Raw genomic sequence first — 18,122 nt, 5'->3', positions numbered from 1 at the left:
CGAGGCGGGGCCGAGAGCCTCCAACCATTTCCGCTTCCTGTGCGAGCGCCCAGGCCGTTGGCTGGGCTGTCACGTCGGCGGAAGAGACGTAAGCGGCGGAAATTCGCCGTGCTGCGCAAGCGCATTCGGGTCCTCTGGCTCCCGGCCCAGATAGTTCAGCTCCAGAATTTGGTAACGCCCAAGGACTGACTAGAGGCCACGCCCCCTCACAACCAACCAGCCAGTAGAGAAGAACTATGCGGTTGCTAATGGAAACCTCTAGCGGCAAGATGGCGTCCGCCAGTGAGGGGCGCGCGACCACCTGCAGGCTGCGCCGGGAGCTTCTTGGGAGGCCACCGCGGGACGGTAACGGCCGACTACACTACAGGGCCTCCGTCGGGAAGGGAGGGAGGCGGACAGGTCCGGGCACTCGCTGAGCATTCCCGCACCTTCACTACGAACCCAGCTCGCACCCCTGGGAGCTTTGTCGTCCCCAACTCAGGTGTCTGGGTGCCCATGGTATGGGCGGGGTCCCAGGCCCCGAATAGCAGAACCGGCTGGGGCCTGGAGACCCAGTCGGGAGGGACTGAGGACCTCCCCAGACCCAGGTTGGCGGGGCGGGCGCCTCTGCACGGGTTGGGCGCCCAGCATGTCTGCTGTATAAACGGATGAACAGGGAGAGCTGTGACCCAAACAGCCTTTGGGAGCAGTGGGGTGAGGCTCACTAAGAGGTCAAGACAGACACCTGGAATGTGCGTGCTGGTCGTCAGCCACGTCATCTGTACCTGGTGCTCACCTGGGTGTCCTTTCAACCTTCAGGTTATGGGGTCTACGTTTATCCAAATTCTTTCTTTCGGTATGAAGGAGAATGGAGAGGAGGCAAGAAACACGGTAAGGACAGGCTATGGGCTCTTGCTGTAGCCATTCCACTGACAGCACACGTCCCAGAGGAGCTGGGGCCATATGAGTGCCCGCCACACCAGGCCCTCACTCGTACCCATGAGGGGCCATCTCCTGCAGAGTGGGGGACCCAGACAGCCGCCTCGGTACTGATGAAAACTGTCTTTATTTTTTCCTTGAATATGAAGAGCCTGACCATTTTTGTAAAAAAAATCTAAATAGCAAGGAGAGCAAGTAGCAAGCGAGAGTCCCTTGGCGTCCACCCCAGAGGCAGACCTGGACTTTCCAAAGTTTACCATCACAGTTTTATGCCCATTTGGGGTTCTGTCTGCTCAAAGCCTCTGCCTATTGTTCTGCCAGAGGATTGATCTTCCAGTATTTTCTCATGAACTATTTGTTTATCAGTTGGCTACCAGTATATTTTGAGACTTTTGACTTTTATGGGAGTGTTTTTGCCACACGGGTGTTTCTCCCTTTTGTGCTGAAATCTGTGAGTCTCTTCCTGACCCGGACAAAGTGGTCCCTTCTTTTAAAAATGTAGTTTTCAGTGTCACCCCATGCTTTTCTCTCTCTCGCCCTTTCTCTTTCTGTCTCCCCACCCCCCCGCCAACGTCCCTCTGTACCTGCGCTGACAGAGGCAAGGTGGCCATCAAGTGCCCTCTGAGGAGATCTGGAGGCAGGATCCCTGAGCTTTTGATGGCCCGGACAGAAGCAAATACAAAGACCTTGCGACCTGCTCTTCTCCCTGAGAAATGAGCCCAGCCACACACAGGCCCCAGCGGTCACTCCCAGCCACAGCCTGACATCAAGATGTCTTTCACCAGGTCGAGGGAAGCTGCTGTTTAAAGATGGGAGTTACTACGAAGGCGACTTTGTGGACGGAGAGATCACAGGAGAGGGTTGTCAGCACTGGGCACTGACAGGTCAGCTTTCCAGCCCTTCCTCCTGAACCCACCCTGGTGTGAGCTGCCCCCTCCTTTCTGGATGCAGAAGGCACTTATGTCCAGAACCTGAGGACCCCTGAGACCCAAAGGTGTCTCGTAGCAGCCTTGTGCCAGCCTGGGGCGGGACAGCCCCAGTGCTGCCTGCAGGACCTCAGACCCTCACGGGTAAGCGTGAAGTGGATTTTTGGTGGAGAGAAGTGTTACCCCACAGACTCTGGCCTGGAGGGGCCTCTGTTCCAGGCATACAGACCCGAGAGGGTCCCTAGGAGAGAGGGAGAGGATCGTAGGTAATGGGACCATACCCACTCTGTCCCATCTCCCTTGTCCACCAGCGTGAGCTGTGAGATAAACGTATACCCTGCACTGTGACCACTGCTGCCCAGGAGTCAAGTGAGAACTGGGTAATCATCACCCTGAGGAACTGAGGAAGCGGCTCTAACCCTAGACACGGCTTCCCACCTCCCATCCAGGGAACACCTACACTGGACAGTTTGTTCTGGGAGAGCCCCAGGGACACGGCGTCATGAAGTACCAAGCTGGCGGACATTATGAAGGGGAGCTCTTCCACGGCCTGAGAGAAGGTGGGGTGTCCGCAGGAAGGTGCAGGGTATGGGCTGTGGGGCAAGCACTGCGGGGCCTAGACCTAGCCCTCCTGGGATTCTGACTCAGGGCCTGGACAGTCCGACACCAGCATGCTCCCCCATCCACTGAGGTTCAGAGTAAGGGGTTTACAGCAAGCCACCCAGATCTGGTGACTCAGGTCCCCGTTCTGTCCTTGCACTCAATCCTGGGCTGGTCTGGGCTCAGCTGGGCAGGTCTTCTGGCCTCGTGGAGGGTCGCAGCCCTTGAGCAGGGCTGTGGGTCTCCTGGGACGAGAGGCTGATGGCCCCTCCTGATCCTCCACTCATTTGTCATCTCCACATCTTGCCAGGCCGAGCCAGTCAGGAGGCCACGTGTTGGGAAGGGCGGACAGCGTGAGTCAGTAGGCCACATGGAGGGGAACATCGCCAGTCAGGAGGCCACCATGGTGGGGATCAATGCTGGTCAGGAGGCCACATTGGTGGGAGGCCAGTGTGAGTGAGGGGAGTGGCTACTCCCCCAACAGCCCACACCCTGAAAAAGGCCTTGCCTCCTCCAAGGCCTCCCCATGGAGTCTGGATGTTCTCCCCTCCCTGAGTGTCCAGATCCTGAGACACCGTGTCTACGCTGGCGATTTCTCTGGTCTCTGGGTCCTTTGAGTAGATGGTGGAGGCCCAGGATGGCCATGTATCCTCAGGATGAATTCACTTCTGCAAGCTGGCCTTGACTACCCCGCAGCACCACCCGAGCAGGACAGCAGCATTTCAGTCTCTATTCTGGGGGATCGTGGCCCTCAAATGGCACCCCCACCCTCACTGAGGACCTTGAGAACTGAACCCAGAGATACTCATGCTGTATGTGGCTGCCCAGCTGTCCCAGATCCATTCTTGGGGCCGAGGGACCCCATGCAGCTCAGTCCCCAGGGGTGCCAACGCTAGCTTTCCTCCAGACAATCCCCTCCCCTAAGGGAGGCACAAGGTGACCTCCGCTCTGGGCTCCTTCTCCAGGACACGGGTGTCTGGTGGACGCAGACGGACAAGTGTACTGGGGGTCGTTTCATGACAACAAGCGTCATGGCCAAGGGCGGATGATCTTCCGGTGAGTTCACAGGCCAGCGGGCCATCCCCTCTCAAGCACCTAGCCCTGAAAGGAGGGTCTGTGTGCCTTGAAGGAATTCTATAATTTCTCTCTCAGTTACTGAACTTGGTTCTATGTGTGTTTAGTAGAAAAAATATCAATCTCCACCTCCCTTCTCCATCCCACAAATAAAATATCTGGTAGGAAGGTGGAAGTTGGGAGGAGCGTAGAGTGGGGTGAGAGCACGCCCCCCCCCCCCCCCAGATCTCTCCTTCAGGCCTGTGGCTGGGCATCTTCCAAATTCTGGGCAGTTTTCATGCAAAATCCTGCCCTGGGATTTGCAGGGTCCCTCCCTCTTTGCGCTTCCTTCCCCACCATCCTCCCCAATCTTCACACCTGGGACCCGGCAAGTAGGGCCGCCTGTCACTGCACCCTGCCGGGCACCCAGGCTGCCTGTCCCTCCGCCAGGTCCTGGCAAGGCTGTGGCTCACGCCATCTGTTCTGGGCCTATTTTTGCCTCAGTCCCGGGGACATGCGCTGGGGCCCAGCCGGGGAGCCGGTCTGCGTCAGCGCGGCCACCTGGCCTTCCCGGCCTGAGAGCAGCCTCTGCGCTTACCCCCAGGAATGGAGACGAATACGAGGGCAACTGGGTCCGGGACCAGCGCCAGGGCCATGGGATGCTGCGGCTCGTGGATGGCTCCACCTATGAGGTACTGGGGGCCAACCAGCCAGTGTCCTCTGCCCTCGGCACCCCCAGGTGCAGCCAGGTGTTGGCCTTCTGACCCCGCGGGGTAGGGGACTGTTCCCATTTCGCTGATGAGAAGGCTGAGGTTCAGGGAACTTAAGGTCCAGCCATTCACACCTCTTCATCCATCTGGTTCCTGATCTACCCTGTGACCAACACTGTCGCCTGTGGGAACAGTTGGTGATGTCTTTTTGAGGGGACATGCCCGGGAGTCCCAGTGAGCCAGAGACCTGGGGAAGCAAGCAAGGCCCTCCCCCTCCTCACAAACAGGGCTCTGTGCCCCCTCCCCACATCATGGCAGCTGCTGCTCTCGGGTCGATGGGGTTCAGGTGCCATGAGGCCAAGAGGGGCAGGCACATGGGAAGACCTTCTTGATCCCCAGAATCCGTCATCCTTGTGCTTCCTGGACTCCAGCCCTTGTGTCTGGCTGGGAGCCAGGATGTTGGTGCCCAGGATGTGTGTCCTGTGTAGTGGTTGGCTGGCAGGGACAGCCCAGCAGCCCACCCGGTGGATGAGGAGCCCCTCCAGCTCTGCAGAGATGCACAGGGTCAGAGAGTATCATGTGAGCCCGGCCTGAAGGATGGGAGAGGCTGTGCATGCAGACAGCATGGAAGGGCACTGCAGGCAGAGCAGGGTGAGACTGGGCTACAGGGCAAGAAGAAGTCTTCATGGCCTGAGCGGTGTAGGAGCAACAAGGTGGGAGGTCGGGGCAGTCTCATGTGTAGGCCCTGGAGCCACAAGGGGTTGGAGTTTTATTCTAAGCATCATGGAAAGTGCTGGAAGAAGTTGGTGGCCTGATTCCTGTGTTTGAAAGGTCTCTCTGTTTCTCAGTCATGAAAAGAGGTGATGGCAACCAGTGTGGGGTGTGGGACCAAACTTGGGGTGGTTTGGAGGTAAAGATGTCGGACTGTTTGACAAGAGCAGAAGTGAGGATGTCCCCACATTGATGGATGGCAGTGATGCCTGAACCTGAACCAGGAGACAGGAGCCACACCATCAATTGAAAATGTTAACGAGTGAAAGGGAAGAAGATACTGCAAGGGGTGGAAGCAGGAATATGGAAAAGGCAAATGTGAACCTGGCCCAGGAGGTGCCCCCAAAGATGGTGTTTTGGGACTGGCTTGGCTGCATACTTGGGCCCAACCACCGGGCTGAGTGCCTTGGAGATGTGAGTGACTCGTGGCTGCAGCTTTAGGAGTGAACAAGCTGCCATCGTGCTTGGCTGTGACAGGATGGCTGTGAATGAGTGACAGTGGCCATGAGGCCCCTGGTGTCCTGGACACTTTCAGGGAGATGATGTGAGCTCAGGTCTGTGTTCAACTCCACTGCAGCCCCAAGAGGCCCTCCTGTCTCATAGTCTCGGGGCTCAAATAGAATTTGATCATGTGGGTTGCAGGATTAGGCTGTCAATTGAATTTCACATCTTTGCCAATTTTCTCATGTGAAAGTTAGAGCAAAGTTTGGAAAGGAAGTCCCAGGACACAAGGGAAAGCCTTTGGAGACGCAGGCAGGCTGCGGCCACAGCCCACCGGGTTGGGGAGCTGCCCAGGGCACCAGGCATGTGTGCAGGAAACCTGGGACGCAGAGGAGCTCACCGAGCACAAACCGCTGAGCCTGAGGGGTCAGGAGAGGGCACGCTGGAGCCCAAGGGAAGACCCTTACCCCAGCGTCCCTGCAGTGCTTGCCCAGGATGGCACCAGCCGGTGAAGGGACATGTTTCAGAGTCTCCCAAAGCACAGAGTGGGCGAGAAGGGTGGATTTGGGGCTGAGAGGTGGTAAACTGGTAACTGACTGGGGCCCTTCCTGAGATGGAGTGGCCTGATGGGGATTGTAGAGTCCTGCCCTGTCCGCAAAGCTCCCCCCAGCATGCTCCCTGACGTGCTGGTAAAATAGCGCTCTGCTCAGGTACTACCACCTCCCGGGCCCTGGTCCAGCTGCTGGCTGCTCCCGGGATGTTGTGTCCACGCTGCTGCTGGCTGGTGCCTGGGCTGCTGCGGTTGACAGTCTGCACTGGAGCCTATTTGCAGAGGCCACTGTGACCCAGCCACAGCTTTGTCTCTTCTCCCCAGGGGGATGTCTGTCTATCCTCATGGAGCCCTTTAGGGCTCCCCCTGGGCAGCCACAGCCTGAATTCTGCAGAGTTTCTGTGGAAGAAACACAAGGGGGCCCAGAGAACCCCCACAGCATCTACACCTCTGGCGACCAAGGGATCACAGCACCCCACACTGTCCTCAGGGCCTCGCTGACTCTCCCAACCCAACTCAGAGACGAGGAGGCCTCACTACCAGAGGGTGGCAGAGACCCCACCTTCTCCCGGAGAGCCCCATAAGACTTCGCCCCCACCTCCACCCCACGTGCCCTGCCCCCAGAGACTCTGCGGGTGCCTCCAGGACCATCCTGGGTTCCCCCTCTCTGCCTCCCTTGCAGGTCTCAGTTCAGCTGTCCACCCCACTGCCCTCCACCAGGGGGCAGCCCAGCCCTGCCAGCCGCTGTCCCCATGGGGGCTTCTCCAGTGCGGAGCTGGGCTCTGGGCTGGATGTCAGCTGGAAAGGGTAGAGCACCAGCGGGCGGCAGCCCCATCCCCACCCCTCCACCCCTAGGCGCTTTACAGGTGAGCAAGAGTCCTTCTCCAGGATTTGAACTGTCCGCCTGTGTTCCCATTGTTTAGCAGTTCCCAGCCTCAGGGCCTTGTGCTCTGATGACCTGCCCTCCATCTAGGCCCTGAGCACCTGAATGGTCAGGAAGTGCCACCTTCCCTCCCAACCCCCACCATGGTCACAGCCCCCACCTGGGGCAGACACCCAGGCCCTCAAATCCCCCAGGCCCTCAGGCCATCTTTGCCAAATGGCTTCCTGACACCCTGGACACAGGCCAGGCCCACTCACTCAGGGTTGCAGGTTCAGGGCTGGTGGGAGGACAGAGCCGCATAGACATGGGCTCCGGGTCTCAGTGCCCACTTCTGAGCTGTAGGGCTGCCTGCTGGTCTGACCTCTGGGCGTGAGGGGTCACCCGGCAGAGGCGGACCCGCCACAGGGAGTTGGCGCATCTCCCGTGAGGGCACAGCTATCCCCAGGCTGTCACTAGGCAGACAGCTTTCTATTTTTAAATTTTATTGTAAAGTACAAATAACATAAAATTTATCATTTTAATTCAGCACACAGCTCAGTGGCATCGGGCCCATTGACGTTGGGCAGCCACCCCCACCATCATCTCTAGGACTTTCTTCTCTTCCCAAACTGAAGCTCCACCCCTACCCTCCAGAGTCTGTGACTCTGACTGCTCCAGGGACCTCAGAGAACTGGGATCACATAGGATTTGTCCCCGGGTTTGTCTCACTCAGCATCATGTCCTAAGGTCCATCCACATTGGAGCAGGTGTTAGGACTTCCTCCCTGTTTGAGACTGGGCCCTGCTCCATCGCACAGATGACCCTTCCACAACGCGTCCGGCCGCTCGTCCATTGATGGACACCCAGCCTGTCCGGGCCTTGGCATCATCCTGTGAGTGACGCTGCTGTCAGCCTGTCCTGCTCCCGACTTCCCTGAGAACAGTGCACCTGCTGGGTCACATGGTGATTCTATTTGTAACTTTTAGAGGAGACTCCACATCATTTTCCATCCCCATCGGCAGCGCCAGTGTTCCAGTTCCCCCACATCCTCTCGACGCTTGTGTTTTCTGTTTTCTAAACAACCCGGGTGCCGGCTGTCAGCCCAACAATAAGGTGATCGGGAGGTGAGCCTCGTCCACTGCAGCTGTGGCCTCTGCTTGGCTGTCTGGCCTCTGTCAAACCTTCTGGGGGACTCCCTGCTCTCCCCTCTCTGGGGTATATCCTGAGGCCGGCCCCAGGTACAGCTGTTCCCCGCTTGAAGCACATGCTTATTATCTAGGGATGTGTGAGATGCCTCTTGTGTTTGGTGGGGGTTCCTCCACCTTTTGACTTCCACCCTCAGAATCTTTGCCCCAAAGTGAGGCCCGGGCCTCCTCGGACTGCACCCTGCCCAGCACCCCATTGCTCCAGAAAGCCATTCTGGGCTCCCCTCACTGCAGACCCCCCAGTGTACTGCTCTTTATCTCTCCTGAAGTGATTTGATTTTCCAGAAGACAGACGGTTTGTCTTCTGTGAGTGTTTTTGTGTCAGAGGTGCACCGCCCCCCCTCCACCGCCCGCCCTGAGTTCCCTGCCCCTGCCTCTCTTCCAGCAGCCCAACCCATCCAATGGGAAAACATCCAGTGTGGAGAGCAGGAAAGCCCAGGAGAAGGGCAGCCAGAGCCCTGGCGTCACTGCACAAGGGCCCCTGCTGCCTTGTCCCCAGTGCCTCCTAAAGCCGAGCTTCTCAGGGAAACTTTAAAAAAATTAATTCTAGAAAAATTTTATCCCTGAAAATCAATGCAATAAAGCTGCTTCTGTTGTAAGAACAATGAATCCCAAACCCAAACTGACTCCCACTGCCTTGCAGTGGGGCTGGGCAGGCAGTCAGGCTAGGTGGCCATAGTTTGCAGCAGCCAGGTCATCTGGTGCATCCTGGGGCCTGAGGGTGTCTCTGGCATGTGCCAGACTGTCTGTGCTGCTCCCCTGCCAAGGGAGGTGGGGACACACATGCCCAGCAGCGGCAAGCTCATCGCTCCTCCTGAGGATGTGGCATGGGCTGGTGACCCCCCGGAGCACCAGGCAGCCCCTGGGAGAGTGGCGTCCTTGGAACCGCCTGTGTGAGCGCAGGGAACGACCATTGGCCATGGAGGTGAGCACATGCCAGGCAGAGGGGACGTAGGCTTGCTGTCCACTGAGGCTCGGCCTTGGGTGCACATGGACCATTTCTCCCTGTGCAACAGTAGCACATGGTTCCGCCAGCTTCCATCCGTCCCCGGGGCACCTCCATGCATGTTGGCTGCATTTCTCGTGTTGGCTTTCCTGGAAGGAAGCCTGCTGGTCGGTGCACCTGTTCACTGCACAGAGCAGGTGGTGGCCTTGTGCGCATCCTCACCTGCTTTTCACCTGTGCATCCACAGGAATGCCAAAGTCCTGAGTGCCCAGCCAGAGGTCAGTCTAGGAATGGGGGCCCTCACCCCAGGAGCACCATGGGAGGTATCAGCCAGTTGTAGCATCGCCAGAGGAGGGGCCTGGGCTGCCAGAGTGGAACCCGCACCACCCTGCAGGCCCGGGTGAGGAGGGTAGACGCAGATGGACCCACAGAGGCAGCTTGTTTTTGCATAAGCATAACTTGTCATACTTTGAAACCTGAGGAACTTTTGACCAGGATCGTGGTGGCCAAAGGCGATGCCTTAGGAAAGTGAGGGGCCTTGTGTCTGCTGAGACTGACAGGCAGGGCCACCAACACTGGCCTGCATGGTCACTGTGGCCCCAGCAGGCCACCTCGAAATCTGGAGACCCTGGCCCCTACAGTCAGGCTCAGGCAGGTGACTAGGGCCACGCCCCTGCCTGGTCCAGGAGCCAAGGCCTCAGGAAAGCCACCACCTGCTCCAGGAGTGAGTTTGGTGATGGTGGGGGCTGCCTGCTCCAGACTGCAGATGCCATTTAGGCAGGCGTTGCAGAGCTGGACCCTCTGGTGTGTCATCAAGACCCCAGTGCCCTGGGGAGACCTGGAGGTGAAGAAGAGACTGAAGACCCAGGAAGGTGGCCTTCTGACCAGGGCAGAGATTCAGAGTGTGCCTGCGAGTGCCAACAATGCAAGAGGGGACAACACAACCACAAAAACAATTCTAGGAAAACCACCAGCACTTTCCCCGGGAAGGAAAAGTAGCATCAGTTAACTGGAGAATGGAAGACTTTCTTATCTCTCCTTGCTAGAACTGTGGTGTTAGAGAAGACTCTTGAGAGTCCCTTGCACAGCAAGGAGATCAAACCAATACATCCTAAAAGAAATCAGTCCTGAATATTCATTGAAAGGACTGATGCTAAAGCTGAAACTCCCAATACTTTGCCACCTGATGGGAAGAACTGACTCATTTGAAAAGACCCTGTGCTGGGAAAGATTGAAGGCAGGAGAAGGGGACTCAGCTCCTCAAGTAAAAGGCCAGGGAAGGAGTTATGAACATGTACATCCCCATTCTGCAGCTGAGAGGCCCTCCCAGCAACCATCTGCCACAAGGTGTGGCTCACTTACCCCTGGTGACCATCTCCTTCTGTGTCCCCTGTCCCCTCCTGTGTCCTAATGGGACCCTCCGTGCCCTCCTTCCATGTCCCAACAGGACCCCTATGGCCCTCCTTCCATGTCCTAACAGGGACCCCCGTCCCCTCCTGTGTCCTAACAGGGGCCCCATGCCCTTCTGGCTTTAAGTGTGGTGTGAACGGAGCCCCGTGTGGCCCTGTCATCCTCACTTCCTCCCTGCCCCTCGCTAGCAGGCACGGGTCCTCACCTGGACCGGGGGCAGTGGGGGCTGGCCTCCTCTCTGTAAGATGGGTTAACCCATGTTTGTTCCTGCTTGGGAGCATGTTGGCTGATTGAGAAAGGGCAGAATTTTCAAAGGCATGATTTGTAACAGTAGTTAGATTCTACACTGTTGCATTAGTTACCTTGCTGGGGTCTTTCTGTCCCAGGTGAGTTCTTTGTCAAAGCCTAAGCTGGTGGGAAAGGAGAGGGGCCCAGATTCCAGGAGTGTGATTAATGGCTGGTCAGGGGTCAGGAAGGACCCCGGTGACAAGTAGACAGCGAGCACTGGACAGAGACCTCACAGGGAGCTGATCCTGCTACACCCGGTGGAGGGCTCCTGGTCTGATGTGCAGGTTCACATTCCGTCTGCTTGGCAGTCTGTGTGCCCCCGGCCGCCCTCCAAGGTGCTGCGTGCTGGATTTGTCTGCATCTGCTTCTGGCTGAGCCCAAGGCTCTGCCTTCATACTTGTGAAAACCCACATCTCATCTCAACCCTCCACCCCCCAACCCCGACATAATTGAGTGGCCCTGGGTCCAGAGCACTGTCAAAGTGTCAGCATGAGTGCATCCCTGTCCTGATTGTCTCAGGAGGCTTCTGAGGGAAGTGTGATCCCTGCCACCAGGATGCTCATGTCCTGACCAGACAGGCCATGGCCACGATGGGGAGGGAAGGGAAGGGCAGATGGGCACAGGGCTTGGCCTCCTGTGGCAGTAAGATTTGGGGTCATGTGATGGAGACCTTCGGAGGGGAGGCCCAGGTGGTCGCACTGGGGAAGGGCCATGCACACTTAACTCCCGCTTTCTACGCCTGGACTCCCAGCCTCCCACCTGCCCCTGGACATCCTCGGCATGTGGCCTGACTCTGGGGGTCTGGCGTCCAGCCCAGTGGGGCGGGGGGAGGGGAGGTGACCCCAGCACCACTGAGAGGGACAAGGATGAGGCCTGCGGCAACCCAGGCAGACAGCACTCACCCCGACACAAAGTGAGTGCAGCCCCTGCTACAGAAACGTGGAGGCGAAGGGCAGTGCAGCCCCGCAGGAGGGCTTTGTGAAGTCGGCCACCCTTCCCAGAGCCATAGGCCAGAGTGCATCCCGTTAGACCATCTGCTGAGCCCAAGCCTGGGGCCTGAGCCAGGGTGGCTTCTGTTCCCCAGCGCGGAGCCACAGAAGAGGGCACGGAAGTCAAAGCAGAAGGGCTGAGGGGGCGGGGCGAGGGCAACAAGTTCAGCCTGGCTCATGAGAGGTCTCCGTCTGACTGGCCAGGGGTCCTGCTTCCCAAGTGCAAGCTGGTGACCTGTCAGGTCTGGGGACGGTGTCCTGAGCGAGGCGAGCAGAGCGTCCCAGTGACTTCTTCACCCACGAGCGTCACCGCTGCCCCCAGCCAACAGACTGCTGGGGCTCGAGCAGGGGAAAGGTCTGGTGCCCACGTTACCCTGCCCCACGTGCCTGGGGGGCCACCCTGCCGTCCCAGGGCTGTCCCCACCCCAACTCGGGGGATAGCAGCCCAGTTCAGGCACACCCATGCCAACACATAGCATGACACAATGATGCACGCAGATTCACAACACAGAAGCCTGAGTGCATGCACGTGTGCACAGGGGTCTTTCCTAGGAGCTGGCGTCAAGCCCAGCAGATGCTCCTCAGAGGCCATGCCATCTCCAGGGATGGTCAGCAGGCAACTCTGGGGCTCTCCACCCCTAGCCCGGATGGTAGCAAGGGCCTCCGTGCTGGTTGCAGTCCCCACCTGCCGTGATGCCTGAGGCATCGCCCCCACTTTAGCCTGGCCAGCTACCTGCAGATGTGAGCTGCATCTTAAGGAATGCAATATAACATCTGTCAGGTCATCGAGCCAGCCCTGAGCTTTCTGGGAATGCGGCCCACGGGAGTCTTGGGAAGGCCCCAGCCACTATCTGGCTGGCTCTGCCCTCTGGGTATGGGGGCTGAAGGGACGAGACTGCCCCTCAGCTCCAGGAGAGCCAGACCTCTGCCCACCCTCCACCCAACCGGTTGCATGGCTCCTCCTGAAGCCATGGGCTGACCTACTGGGCACCACAGTTGCCCGACACCCCAACTGGAGGGTGAGCCTTGGCCACGCCCTTCCCATCAACTCACAGTGAGATCGCAGTGGCTACTAGCTCCAAACAGCCTTGGAACCTCATCCCCCAGGTCTGGGGGCATCTGAGCTCTTTAGGGCTGCAGCCTTCAGGGGCCGTTCCCACCTACTGGTCTGTCCCAGGGGCCAAGGGTGCCTGCTGCAGGGCCCAGCTGCTGGGTGACCTTGGGGCCTCGAAGGGCAGGCCACAAAAGTGGGAGCCCAGTCAGCTTCTGCACCAAACGTGCCTTGGGCTGATTCTTCTAACAGGAGCAATTCATAGTCAGTAAAACACCATTAAGATCTTGAACTTTCCATGAAAATAATCTTTCTGCTATTTTCCATCCTTCTTCCACTCTGTCGTGTGTATTGGTTACAAAGCAGGTTTGTTATGGGGCAGCGGGGCTGCGGTGTGCATGAGCCGGCATTGCCCAGGTGGGCTGTGCGGGTTCACGCTGAGCTTTTAATTGGCCCTTTCATCATCAAGGAATGAGCCAGAGCACTCAGCTCCCCCACCCCACAGGCCTCCTGTGAGCCTCTACACAAACGCAGCATCTTTGTACTAAAAGTGTTTTGTGCTGTAAAATATTTGGAGCCGTATTTTGTTTGCATTTTGTATTTGAGCCATTGTCCCTAAACTCCCAATTCACAGGAGAGGGCACTGTGTGGAGCAAATTGGGTCCCCCTCAGCCTGTGTCCCTGGGGGCCCCTGAAACCTGGAGGGCCAAGTGTCCTCAGGCCCCAGCCCGCCTGAGCCCATGGTTCTCTCTGCAGGGACAGTGGCACAGTGGTGTGTTCAGTGGACAGGGCAGCATGGCCCACTGCTCCGGAGTCATCTACCGAGGGATGTGGATCAACGGTCACCCCATGGGTAGGTGCCCCAGCTTTGCTGCTGGCTTCACGGGGTCCTCCCAGGGGTCACATCTGGGTCAGGCCGTGTCCTCTCCTGGTTGGCGCTGGGCAGCTTCATGGGAGGAGTGGCCCAGGGGGCTGGGATGAAGAGGGATCTACAATCCCCTTTTGAGAAGTTCATGCTCTGTGTGGTCTCACCGGGCCCAAGGCACACAGAGGCCCCTGGACTCTGGAGCCACGTGGTTCTGCTGCAGGCAGGCCTCCCAGGCACAGGGTCTGCCAGTCTGGGACTCTCCCAGCCTCAGGGCTCTGGGTGCCTGGCCCCCTGCCCGGTCTCCGTCCTGCCCCTACCCTGAGCTCTCTGCACTGCATGTGACCTCAGATGGCCTGGGGCCTGCCAGGTCCTCTGCTGGGGCTTCCCCCCGACCCTGAATTGCCCACCCGGGCATGTGTGAGGACCTTCTGTTAGCCTCCAGGACAAGGGTACCACCATAGCGGTCAGTCTGGGGACTCGAGTCCCTGATCAGAACCTTGGTACCAGATCCATGGATGCAGCTGCTCACTCAGAGCTGCAGGTGGGCCCCTGGCCAGGCCAGCTTCCAGGCAGGTGGTCGCAGCCTCATCCAGCACATGTTAGGTCATGGACTCGGACACAATGAAGGCAGGGCCCAGGTCAGAACGGTGGGCGGGAGGCCGTGTGCACCAGACACTGCTGGGTGGTCACCTGCACGCAGTGGTCGCCTCTGCCCTGCCCTCCCCCAACACCATCAGGTGGGTTCAGGGCTGACCTTCAGGATAGGGTTCGTGGCCTCCATGAAAGACCCCAGCCCTGACGGCCGTGCCATCCACACCCCCCCTCAACCAGGTGCCCCGGGGACGGGGCTGAGCACCTGCTCAGGGCGTGTGGGGTGCTGATGCAGACCCAGAGCCCCTGCCCCACCCCGCCCCCACACACACACCTGTGCTCTGTTCTCTGCAGCACAAGCCACAAGGATCGTGATTTTGGGTCCAGAGGTGATGGACACAGCCCAAGGGTCTTCCCTCACATTGACCGTTCAGCTGCAGCGGGACAACGGGGAAGTGGCCACGAGTAAGTGTCTCCAGGAAGACAGTGAGCTCTTCAGAAAGACGAACAACTGTTGACTCAAGATGCCGCAGGTGGCTCCTAGCATTGGGGCTCCGCCTCGGTGCCCCCGTTTTTGAGTTCTTGCTGCTGGGGCCCTGGCAGAAAGGGTGGCAGGGTGCTAGCCTCCAGCTGGCGAGAGGCAGCCAGCCTTACGAGGCCTGCGTGTGCATGTGAGCATGAGGGCTCCATGCGTGCCTCCATGTATGCCTGTGTGTGTATGAGTGCATGGGCTCCATGCATGCTTCCATATGCGTGTGTGTGAGCACATGGGCTCTGTGTGTGTGAGTGCCTGGGCTGTCTGTGTGCCTCCACGTGCATGTATGTAAGCACATGAACTCTGCTCTGTGTGTGAGCACGTGTACACATGTGTGAGCATGTGCACATGTGTATGTCTGTGTGTGTGCACATGGGCAGCCCTCCCTGATGCTCACTCAGAGTCAGCGGATGGGGAGGCCAGGGCCAGCCGTTCAGCCTGCCAGGAGAGAGCTTCTCTCACTCCTCATGGGGTAACCAAGGTGGAGAGACACCCATCTGTCCAGGCTGCGTTTAGATGCTCGGTCAGCCCTGCGGCCAAGCAGAGGGACCACCAGGCTTCTCACCCATGAGCAGAGCAGACCCCTGGTCTGCTGGGGGCAGAGGGACAGGGCAGGACCACCAGGGATAATCACTACTGGTTCACCTTGGCTCCGCAGCTCTGTGAGGAGGCATAGTGTGTAGCATAAATCAAGTATATTTAGTCACAATTGGTTTATTTTAACAACTTCATCACAGTGTCACTTACATACCGTAAAACTCATCTATATTCAGTGAGCCAACGATTTGTAGTAAACTTGCAAAGTTGGGCAACCATCACCGCACCCACTCCGTTTTGGAGCATTTCCTTCTGCCCAGAGAGACCCCTGGCTCCTGCCCCACACCCACCCTCCACCCTGGGCACTACCAATGTCCGTTCCCAAAAGCTGCTCGTGGATGGGATCCCATTTGTGGCCGCGCTCTGCCCCTCAGCCCACCCACGCAGCCCTGCTCGCCCCTCCATGGGCTGCACATCTCTTATCCTGCATCCCCAGGGGGCCGGTCCTGTCCTGGGCACTTGGCTGCAGTGGACATTTGTGCACAGGGCCTGGTGTAAATATGTTTCATTTCTCTCAGGCACACACTCATGAGTAGACTTGCTGGGTCGTGTGGCAGGTTGGCATTTAAATTTCCAAAGAAACAGCCAAACAGTTTTCCAAAGTGGCGGCACCATTTTACAGTCCCGTCAGCAACATACGAGGTTCTGATTTCTCCATGTCCTCGCCAGGGAGAGGCCATCTTCAGGGTGTCCAGTGGCAGCACCACCTCACGGTTTTGATCCGTGTTAACCCAAAACTAATGATGTTGAGCAGCTCTTCATGTGCTTATTGGCCATTTGTACGTCTTCACAGAGAAATGTTTATTCATGTATTTCACCCAGTTTTTTTAAAAAATTAGGTGGTTCGTCTTAGTTTTTACTTGTATACAAGTTCTATATGTGTTCTGGATAGGAGTCCTTTGTCACATGTATCTTTGCAGATATTTTCTTTCAGTGTGACCTTTTCGTTGTTGTTCAGTCGCTCAGTCGTGTCCCACTCTTCATGACCCCATGGGCTGTAGCACACCAGGCTCCCCTGTCCTCCACTATCTCCCAGAGTTTGCTCAAATTCATGTCCATTGAGTCAGTGATGCCATCCAAACATCTCATCCTCTGCTGCTCTCTTCTTCTTTGGTTAACGTTGTCTTTTAATGTTCAAAGTTTTAAAACTTTTTTTTTTTCTTGCCATACAGCCTGTGGGATCTTACTTAGTTCCCCGACCAGGGATCAAACCCATGCCCCCTACAGTGGAAGCACAGAGTCCTAACCACTGTACTGCCAGAGAAGTCCCCAAAGTTTGAAAATTCTGATGAAGCCCAGTTTGTCAGTTTCTTCTTTTATCGACTACGGTCTTAGTCATGCATCTGAGGATTCTTAACCCAAGTTTACAGAGATTTTTCTCCTCTTTTCTTTTACAACTTTGGTTTGAGTTAATTTTCGTGGATCAGATAAAGGTCTAAATTCATCTTTTCTCACATGGATTCCAGCTGTCCCAGTGCCGTGTGTTGAAAAGACTGTCCTTTCCCTGCAGAATTGCCTGGGCATCTGGGTCAGAAGTGACTTGACTGTAGGTGTAAAAGTTTACATGTGGATGGATGTCACTTCCACTCCATCAATCAATATGTCTTTCCTTATACCATAGCCCTCCAGTAAGCTTTGAAGGGCTTCACGAGAAGCTCAGCGGTTAAAAAAAAAATCTGCCTGCCAATGCAGGAGACACAAGATCGATCCCTGGGTCGGGATGATCCCCTGGAGAAGGGAATGGCTACCCACTCCAGTATTCTTGCCTGGGAAATCCCATGGACAGAGGAGCCTGGTGAGCTACAGTCCATAAGGTTGCAGAGTCAGACACGCCTGAGCATCTGAGTGAGCACACAGCACATGCTTTGAAACTGGAAATTCCTCCAGCCTTTTCTTCTGTTTCAAAATTGTTTTGGCTATTCTGGGACCTTCGTATTTCTGTTTGAATATTCTGGGATCAACTTGTCAATTTTTGCCCCAAAAAAGGGAAAAAAAGCAAGCCTGCCTTCTTTGGGATTCTGTCTGGGATGGATTGAACAAGCCGGGAGAAGCTGACACTTCTGATTGACCTTGAAACATCTCTTCATCTATTTATCTTCAGGCTCATCAATGTTAGTATTTTTCAGTGTGCAAGTCTAGCTCTTTTGGTAAACTTACTAATAAATAATTAATAGTTTGCATAGGAACCTGGATTGTTTGGTCCATGAATCAAGGTAAATTGGAGTGGTAAATCAAGTGGTCAACATCTTAGGAATCCATGAACTAAAATGGACAGGAATTTAATTCAGATGACTGTTTTATCTACTACTGTGAGCAAGAATCCCTTGGAAGAAATGGAGTAGCACTCATAGTCAACAAGAGAGTATGAAATGCAGTACTTGGGTACAACCCCCAAAACGACAGAATGATCTTGGTTCATTTCCAGGGCAAACCATTCAACATCACAGTAATCCAAGTCTATGCTTCAACCACTAATGCCGAAGAAGCTGAAGTTGAACGGTTCTGTGATGACCTACAAGACCTTCTAGAACTAACACCAAGAAAAAAATGTCCTTTTCATCATAGGGGACTGGAATGCAAAAGTAGGAAGTCAAGAGATACCTGGAGTAACAGGCAAGTTTGGCCTTGGAGTACAAAATGAAGCAGGGCAAAGGCTAACAGAATTTTGTCAAGAAAACACGCTGGTCATAGCAGACACTCTTTTCCACCAACATAAGAGACAACTCTGCACATGGATATCACCAGATGGTAAATACCAAAATCAGATTGATTATGTTCTTTGCAGCTGAAAATGGAGAACCTCTGTAGTCA

General features: G+C 56.4%; 1 protein-coding gene across 4 annotated transcripts in view; it reads left to right on the top strand.

Annotated features, from left to right (window-relative positions):
* Positions 1 to 132: 132 nt before the first annotated feature.
* Positions 133 to 18,122, top strand: part of MORN1 (MORN repeat containing 1) — a 49,833-nt gene continuing 31,843 nt past the window's right edge. For 2 of the 4 annotated variants that reach the window (XM_020873719.2, XM_070474156.1), the window contains exons 1-8: positions 138 to 399; positions 799 to 870; positions 1,704 to 1,802; positions 2,294 to 2,404; positions 3,410 to 3,500; positions 4,102 to 4,189; positions 13,477 to 13,573; positions 14,534 to 14,644. In XM_020873719.2, the coding sequence (XP_020729378.2) occupies positions 237 to 399; positions 799 to 870; positions 1,704 to 1,802; positions 2,294 to 2,404; positions 3,410 to 3,500; positions 4,102 to 4,189; positions 13,477 to 13,573; positions 14,534 to 14,644 (832 nt within the window). In that variant the 5' untranslated portion in view covers positions 138 to 236. Of the gene's footprint in view, positions 400 to 798; positions 871 to 1,703; positions 1,803 to 2,293; positions 2,405 to 3,409; positions 3,501 to 4,101; positions 4,190 to 13,476; positions 13,574 to 14,533; positions 14,645 to 18,122 lie in introns of all 4 variants that reach the window. The other 2 variants (XM_070474155.1, XM_070474157.1) reach the window with 2 other exon arrangements.

Source organism: Odocoileus virginianus, chromosome 11 (assembly GCF_023699985.2).
Source record: "Odocoileus virginianus isolate 20LAN1187 ecotype Illinois chromosome 11, Ovbor_1.2, whole genome shotgun sequence".
Taxonomy (NCBI): Eukaryota; Metazoa; Chordata; class Mammalia; order Artiodactyla; family Cervidae; genus Odocoileus; species Odocoileus virginianus.
Note: the sequence above shows the minus strand (reverse complement) of the source record. Positions and strands in the feature narration are given on the sequence as shown.